Here is an 8850-nt window from a genome sequence, read left to right as displayed (position 1 = left end):
AAAAGGGAAACCATAATAGACTTAAATGGTAAAATTAAACAGTCCAAAGAAAACAGTAGTTTCTCTCTCAAGTCAGATTCTTGGTATCCCCCCCCCCCCCCCCCCCCGCCAGAGGCAAATAGCTTTTCTAACCTATTGTGTGTTCTTCTGGAAATCTGTGTGCACACATACTCTGCATAGAAGACCCCATGTTTATGTAAGGAAAAGCTCCCTGCACTGGTACATACTTTGCCTTTTCTACTTAAGAGTTTTGTGGGTGTTTATCACACATATCTTTGTCTCATTTGTTGAAATGGCTGCATAATATTTTCCTTTTTTTATGTAAAAGAATTTTTAATGTTTATTTTTTTTATTTTTTATTTTTTTTAACGTTTTATTTTTGAGAGACAGTGTGTGTGTGGAGGAGGGGCAGAGAGAGAGGGAGACACAGAATCCAAAGCAGGCTCCAGGCTCTGAGCTGTCAGCACAGTGTCCAACGCGGGGCTTGAACCCACAAACCCCGAGATCATGACCTGAGCGGAAGTCAGACGCTTAACTGACTAAGCCACCCAGGCGCCCGTTGAGTATTTTTTTTTTTTTTAATGTTTATTTATTTATTTTGAGAGAGAGAGAATCCCAGGCAGGCTCCGTGCTCAGCACAGGTTCATGGGGCTCGAACCCATGAACCATGAGCCAAAATCAAAAGTTGGATGTCCAGCCGAACCACCCAGGCATCCAGCAGGTTTGGTTTACTTTTCATTCATTGATTGACCTTACCAACAAAAAATGATTTTATTCAGGAATAAAAGAGAATTGCAATGTGGGAAAAACAAGCTGTGAACAAAACTGTAGGCAAGTCCTGGCAGGATTACTTTTTTGTTTTTCTTGTTTTAAACCTCAACCAGCCAAGTATTTATCTATCTATCTATCTATCAATCAATATGAGAGAATACTAACACACACACACACACACACACACACACACACACACACACACACACACGAGAGGTGGTGGGGTGGGGGAAGGGCAGAGAGAATCCCAAGCGGGCTCTGCACGGTCAGTGCAGAGCCCAGCATGAGGCTCAGTCTCACAAACTGAGATCATGACCTGAGCCAAAAATCAAGAGCAGGACATTTAATTGACTGAGTCACCCAGGTGCTCCTATTTAATTAGTTATTTGAGACAGAGTGAGTACAGTTGAGGGAGGGGGAGAGAGAGAGATAGAGACCCAAGTAAGCTTCATGCTCAGAGCAGAGCCCCCCACTTGGGGCTTGATCCCACGACCCTGGGAGCTGAAATCAAGAGTTGGCCCCTTCCCCCTGCCCATCCCTTGCTTACGTACTCCCTCTCAAAAATAAACATATTTTTAAAAATTAAGAGAAAAAAAAGTTGTTGCTCCCTTAACTGACTGACCCACTCAGGTGCCTGAGGGATTTTTTTTTTTTTTTTTTTTTTTTTTTTTTTTTTTACTATCTATTGATAGTAGGATTTGTTTAACCTTTTTAGTATAAGAGGTTCTTTTTTTAAAATATACATACTAAAACTTGCCATTTTAGCCATCTTTAATGTGCAATTACTGATGTTAAGGACATTTAACACTGTTATGCAGCCGTCACTGCCAGTCACCTCCAAAACTTCTTCCCAAAGTGAGTAACTCTCCATTCCAACCCTGTCTCCAGTCTCCTGCAACTACCATTGTACTTTCTCCCCCTCTGATTTTTTTATTTTTATTTTTTAATGTTTGTCTATTCTTGAGAGAGTGAGACAGAGCGTGAGCGGGAAAAGGGCAAAGTGAGAGAGGGACACAGAATTCAAAGCAGGTTCCAGGCTCTGAGTTGTCAGCACAGACAGAGCCCGATGTGGGGCTGCAACTCCCCAGCTGGGGAGACCTGACCTGGGGCCGAGTCGCCCGCTTAACGACTGAGCCCCCCAGCTGCCCCCCCCCCTTCTGATTTTTGACTAGGCACCTCATATAAGAGGAATCCTACAACGTGTCCTTTGGAGACTGGTTTATTTCACTTAGCATCACATCTTCAGTTTATCTGGCATAGGGCGTACCACAATTTCCTTTATATAGCCGAATGCTGTTCCATGGTGTGTGTACACCCCCTTTTGTTGATCATTAGTTCCTCAGTAGGCCCTGGAGCCCTTTCTGTCCTGAGGCTGTTGTGGACTTGCCTGTGTGTTGCTGCATTGAGTCCTCTGCCGGTTTCAGTTCTTTGGGTAGAGACCCCCAAGTGCAGTTGGTGGGCCGGATGTTAATTCTGCGTTTAATTTTTGGGTTTCTTCTAAGGTGCTTTTTTCTCTCCCAAAAGAGCTAACTTCTTTTTTTTTTCTTAAGTTTCTGCAGTTTTTTTAATGCTTATTTATTTTTGAGAGAGAGAAAGTGTGGTGGGAGAGGGAAGGAAAGAGGGACAGGATCCCAAGCAGGCTCCACACTGACAGCAGAGAGCCTGCTATGGGGCTCGAACTCACGAACCATGAGATCAGGACCTGAACTGAAGTCAGAAGCTTAACCGACTGAGCTTACCCGGGCTCCCCGATATGTTAACAATTTTAAAAATCACTACGTTATGAAATATTTCCAGCATGAAAGTTATGTTGACTTGATGAAGATTCTTTGGTGTGAAATTCAAGAAAAATAGGCAAACTTATAGAAAACTCAATTTAAATAAGAATTTAAGGTTTGACATCATATTTACATAAGTTAGTAAATAATGATATAACACATGTATATTTGAAATTGAAGAAAGGGATCACTTACAAATGTATATTTTTTAACTATCTGAAGTAAAAGTGGAGAAAATTGTTTCCCAAATGTTTTTGAAATAGCATTTTCGAGTCTTCATCTGGAGGTTTGTTTGTTTTTTTTTCTTTTCTCTTTCACTTAGGCTGGAGGGAAAGCCGGAAAGGACAGCGGGAAGGCCAAGGCTAAGGCAGTGTCTCGCTCGCAGAGAGCTGGGCTCCAGGTAATTGATGCCGTCATAATTCACGACTGGGTTATTTTCTTCATTGTTGTAATTTAGGACCCATAAATGTTTCATTACTTGCAAAATTATACTTGTACCGCTGACCTTTTAATGAGAGTGAGTGGTCAAAAATTAAAATCCCAATGCAACAGTCTTTTAATTTGGATTCTTCCAAATGAGAACAAGTTATGAAGGGGTGTTAAATGAGCTCTTAAAATCTGTTATTTCTAGATTATAATTATGTTCCTGTTTTTGTTATAAATTGGCCCCCATGAAAGTAAGTATGCTGTGATTTGTCTTCCGGGGACTGTCCGCGCCATGTGTGTTCACCCTGAGGCAGACACAGAGCTTGGGGGAGGACCGGGCGGTGCACCCGTCCCCTGGATGTCTCCCCTTGAGCTTCCTTCAGTTTGAGCCAGAGTGATACGCTCAAAACACTAAATACTTTCAAACTTCACGCATTTGAGTTGTTGCAACTTTGATCCACAAACTCCAGTGTTTCTGAATGAGCGAGAACCGCACCTACCTAGAGGAGGAGACTTTGAAACAGGACGGTTTGCAGGCCAGACTGTAAGGTTTGGGTTTTCTTCTTGGCGGTGGCGGGGAGCCACTGAACATTGTGGAGCGGGAGAGTGCCTTGAGCCAGGGGCACCGAGGGGAGGGGGAGGGAACTCCCCCTTGAGGGTGACTAGCTGGGCTCTCCCTGAGCATTGCCGGGGGCAGGGGCGTCAGTGACCGACAGTGACCCTTGTCCGCGAGAGGGCAGGTAATGAGGTCAGGTGACGGAGGCTGTGCCGCGCTTTAGGACTGAGGTAGGCGCACCTAAACCCCGTGCAGCAGAAGGAATAGAAGGCACATGTGTCTCCCGAGAGTGGACAGGGAGGCACGGGGGTTCTATAAGGCTTAGAAGCACAGCATCAGAGGAGTTTATGTTGTAGCAAGAATGCGTCAGGAGAGAAGTTGAAGGTGAGTCATTTGAAGTTCCACCGAAACATTCTCAGGAAAATGTCTCCAAGTTGTAGATTTGAGTCCCCTTTCCAAGAGGAATGATGAAAAGAATTACAAAGTTGAGATCACATGTGTAAATTTGGGAGCTCGTGCCGCAGTGAGTCTGGTCACAGAGGACGAGAGGGGAACAGGGGGCCTTGGGCGGACCCCACATGCAGCCTGGGAGTCCCGGGAAGGCTGGGACCAGCCCGAGGGCACAGAGAGGCTCGAGTCCTCGAGGATTGAATCTAAAAATGGCTACTGGATTTGGCAGTTAAAGTGCCACCACCTACCTTTAAGAGCAATGGCAAAAGCCAAGGTTGGGTTAGAATAGAACAGGTGACAGGACTTGGGGTGCCTGGGTGGCTCAATCGGTTGAGCATCTGATTTCAGCTCAGGTCATGATCGCGCAGTTTGCGAGTTTGAGCCCCGCATAAGGCTCTGTGCTGACATCCTGGAGCCTGCTTCAGATTCTGTGTCTCCCTCTCTCTCTGCCCCTCCCCCACTCATGCTCTGTCTCTCTCTCTCTCTCAAAAATAAACATTACAAAAAAATTGGGAAAAAAAAAACAGGTGACAGGACAGTTAGGTGTCCGGGATTTGCTTTTAAGTTTTGCCTTTGGAAAGGAGAGCAGGGGACGGGCTGGAGTGGGGTTGTTTGCTGTGAGGCTCAGAGGACAGGTGCAGGGGGGAAGGCATGGGGGTGGGGGTTGAGCTGTTGTGGTGCTGGCGTTGCGAAGGGTCACAGAAAGTGCGTGAGAAGGGGGCCGTGGGGGCGACATGCCTGAGGACACATTGGAGAAAGTCTGTCCTCGGAGAGTCCCCAGGAGAGTTAGCATAGCTGTCAGCCGCAGGGAGGGAGCCGGGAGCCGGGAGCTGGCCACCCCCCGCACCCGGCTGCGAGGCTGCCCCGGAGGGCGGAGGGGTCAGTGGTCAAGGGTCAAGTCTGGCACCAGCACACACCTGGCCCCTCCTTGGGCTGTGCTGTGCCGGCTGCCCGTCTTCACACACCTGGCCCCTCCTTGGGCTGTGCTGTGCCGGCTGCCCGTCTTCAGAAGCTAGTTCCTCAGACCACCCCCCCCCCACCCCCCCGCCAGTCTCTCCTCAGGAGGGCAGAGGTGGGACCTCTAGGCCCTTACTGCGACACACAAGTGCTAGCAACTGTTCCTTGTTAAGTGGGTCTGACTTCTCTGATCCGTGCAAGCGAGTTCACGGTCTGTTCCGCCTTTGGTCTCGCTCAGTAGCGGACTGGTAAGGCCGTGGTGCCTCCCACCTGGATGCTCTGTCTTTCAGTTTCCCGTGGGCCGCATCCACAGACACTTGAAGACCCGCACCACGAGCCACGGGAGGGTCGGCGCCACAGCCGCGGTGTACAGCGCCGCGATCCTGGAGTACCTCACGGCCGAGGTCAGTCGTGCGCGGTCCCGGCAGGTGCACCTGGTGCGGAGTGGTAGAGCCCACGGGGGAGGGGGGCGCCTCCTCAGCACCCAGCCCGGTGGCACCCAGCCCCGTGTGGGAAGGACCTTGATGCACTCATGCTGAGTTAAGGCAGGGTCCGTAGCCCCACGTCTGCAGGAGGTGACGTGTGTCCGGTGCCTGCGGTACTCCGCTACTAAGGAAGCGAACCCTCAGCGGGAAGTTTGTGAACTGAAATCATGATCTCTTCGTGAAGATGGGGGGGAGGGGGCAGAGTTTGCCAGGGTGATGTACATTACACATCCATTCTGATGGTGGAATCTGGTGGAAGAGCAGACGAACCCTCTTCTCTGCGTGGTTGCCTGCGTAGACTGCTGGGTCTTGGCCAGTGTGACATTGCAGGAAGATGGGCTGATTGGGTGAAATTCTTAACACCTGGGTGATGGACCAGCCCCTTGTAAGGAGAACCCCCTGAAGGCTGCGACCACCCCCCATCCCTGCACTGTCCGCCCCAGTCAGGGCAGGATGAGTAGCAAGCAGGTCAGGCGGTTAGAAACAGAGGGAAGTTCTTCCCCGCGATCGTGTGGTGGGGACCCGGACTGAAAGGTGGGAGTTTGGGGTATGTGTGAACTGTTAATGCCGTCATCTCATTAACTTCATCTGATCCCTGCACTCCAGGCGGTTTCTACGGTGTTAGGTCCTGAGACAGGGACACGGGGCCTCCCCCCACCCCACCTTCTCCTTCAGCCTTACACCAGTTTGTGTTTGGTGAGCGGCAGACTTTTCAGGAAGGTACACGTTTCATTCATCACGTGGAGGCATATTCTTCTGACTCAGAATGTTCCAGGTCTCATCCAGACTCCCATTTTCTTTATTCCCGGGAACTTTAAGTACAAGTTTTTAGGTTAAGATTAGACCATGAGCATTTATGTAAGCAGTTAACATATTTTCAGGTATTTGTGTTTGGGGTGTTAGTCATAGTAGGATGCAAAGAAAATACTGAAATCTGAAGTCAGTAGCTTCACACTAGGGTCACTTGGAGCTTCCAAAAGATACTGGTGCCCAGATGGGTCAGAGTCTTGGGAGGAAGAAGCAGGGGTCCCCGCTGCTTCTGACATACACGGGGACTTCCCACTGCTCTGTTTAAGCGAGGCTCTGTGGAGGTTTTTTTTGTAGGACTTCCATCAAAGGTTTTATAATGCCAGTATAGTCTGTAGAGGCAAAACAAAACAAATTAGAACTGCAGTTTTTATGGCCAGCTGGGACTTTGGAATTGTTTTAGTTGAAAATTCCCATTCTAGAATAAAGGCTTCTAGTATATTGCCTCTAGATTAGAGGACCCAGTGATGTTAAAAACTCTGAGTAAGAAATTATTTTTTAAACTTTTCTACAAGTACTAAGAAATAAGTTCCGTCCATTAAGGGCTGGACAAAAATAGACTATGGGGCCATACTGAAATCACAATTTTCCTTGATGTTCGCATTCGGAATCTTGGCTAGGGAAATAGTGTTATCCCTTGCCCTTCTTTCTGGAGAAGTGGGTTCTTGCTCAGGGGTCTAGCTCTCCTGCAGAAAATGAATATAAGAGACCCTAGCGAAGTAACAAGATTCCTATGAAAGCATCAGAAATGTGAAAAAGAAACCCACATTACCGGCTCATATGCATTGTGTGTCTTCTGTGCAGATACCGTACAGGTCTGTGTAGCTATAACTGCAGGTCTGCGCTGAGCCTCACTCACTTGAGCCTCTGATGCATCGTCTCACGGTGCTTTGCAGGTGCTGGAGCTGGCGGGTAACGCCTCCAAGGACCTCAAGGTAAAGCGGATCACCCCGCGCCACCTGCAGCTCGCAATCCGCGGCGATGAAGAGTTGGACTCCCTCATCAAGGCAACCATCGCCGGGGGTGGTACGTAGGATCCCCACTCCCGCCCACGTGGCCGTTGGCCGTTCTGACATCATTCAATCAGTGACCCTAGAACTCATACAGACCTCGACTCCAGGATTCCAGGACTCCAGGAGTGTTGAGTCTGTTACGTTACAGTAAAGGCTCCTTTATATTCTGATCCCAATAAATGCTATGGCCAGATATAGCACTGCTTTAGTTTGGCACATTCCTTGTCTAAATCTCATAAATGATCCTTAAAACCTGGGGTTTTAAATATTTCCCATACCCTTGTAGCGGTGTCTTAAAGATGATCCTGAGAACCTGCTCTGTGTGATGCCCTTGAAAGTCAGGGCTGAGGTGATTGAGTGAGTCAGGGTCAGTGAAGGTGAGATGAACACCTGAATCCCTTCCGGGTCACCTTCGGAGAAGCTCTTGAAAGCTATGCTTCCTCTTCCCCAAAGTCCATAAAAGCGGTGTTTTATGTAGTTTTAGGGGGGTTCCCAGACCTCAAGAGAGGGAGGCCTTGGCGTGGGGTGGGTGTGTGAAGAGGGCCATCGGCAGACTTCATATCTGGGGAGTTGCTCTCCGGGGAGGCCCCGAGGTGGAGAGAGCGCCCGTGGAGAGTCGTTCATATGTTTCCGTTCTCTTCCAGGTGTGATCCCGCACATCCACAAGTCTCTGATCGGAAAGAAGGGACAGCAGAAAACCGCGTAGAGCATTGTTTTAACCAGCCCCTTCCTCCCGTCATTGTACTGTAACCGGGACAGAAGAAATAATGGGGACATGGGGGGTTTTTAAAAAGAGGCAGATGGAAAAGCTTAGACAATTACTGTAGACACGATAAGAGACATTTGTATGTTCTTAGGCTCAAAGTTTGATAAAGTACCTTTCCACGCGGCAGCGCTTGTGTGGTGATTGGCTAGGTTTCTCCCGTTGTGTTTTATACAAAAACGGAATTGATAAACCATTTTTTACAAAAAGAATTGGTCTCAAAACTGTTCTGTTCGTGACGTGTTGGAAATATTTTGCTCATACTTTGAAATTTTTTAGATTTCAAATCGGTTATTCTATATTCAGGATAATCTGAGAACAAATTGGGAATCTAGATTTACCAGGATTGATACCATATCACCGTGTGCTACCATATCAGTAGGTGCCATCCACTTGCGGTACAAACCGTCGTGTTACCCCAAAAGAAGGAAAAACGGCCAAGTAAACCATGGGGCGCCATCAGCTGTGGGACGCTCCCCAATCCAGAGATGCCGGAATAGGAAAACGCATGCGTTTAGGATTGATGACCTAGGGTAGTGGACTCGTCCACTGAGCACTTACCATGGCAGGCCCTGAACTGAGTGCCTTAGTGATCCAGACTTTTACTCCCCCCCACCCCCGCTTTTAAAGATGCAGAAACTGAGGTGCCCAGAAGTTACTTGCTGGAAGACATTTATCTAGTAGGTAGGACTCGCAGGGCTGGGAGACAGGCCTCGATTCAGCAGACTCCGGATCCCACACTCTTACCTGGATCAAAGTTCAGTCTATCAGTTTTCTGCTTTTACTTAAACCTCCAGCTTTTAGTGGTCTTCTGTTGACATAGTAACATCCAGCAGTTGGTGCC

General features: G+C 48.2%; 1 protein-coding gene across 2 annotated transcripts in view; it reads left to right on the top strand.

Annotated features, from left to right (window-relative positions):
* The window catches only part of LOC125929746 (histone H2A.V), a 9867-nt gene extending 1649 nt beyond the window's left edge, over nt 1-8218 (top strand). The window contains exons 2-5 of one of the 2 annotated variants that reach the window (XM_049641184.1): nt 2872-2949; nt 5229-5342; nt 7127-7256; nt 7888-8218. In XM_049641184.1, coding sequence (XP_049497141.1) covers nt 2872-2949; nt 5229-5342; nt 7127-7256; nt 7888-7949 — 384 coding nt within the window. In that variant the 3' untranslated portion in view covers nt 7950-8218. The remainder of the gene's footprint in view (nt 1-2871; nt 2950-5228; nt 5343-7126; nt 7257-7887) is intronic. The other variant, XM_049641185.1, reaches the window with a different exon arrangement.
* The last annotated feature ends 632 nt before the right edge of the window (nt 8219-8850 follow it).

The sequence above is a fragment of the Panthera uncia genome, chromosome A2 (genome assembly GCF_023721935.1).
Source record: "Panthera uncia isolate 11264 chromosome A2, Puncia_PCG_1.0, whole genome shotgun sequence".
In the NCBI taxonomy this organism is placed as follows: Eukaryota; Metazoa; Chordata; class Mammalia; order Carnivora; family Felidae; genus Panthera; species Panthera uncia.
The sequence above is the reverse complement of the archived record's forward strand: the minus strand, read 5'-3'. Positions and strand labels throughout refer to the sequence as shown.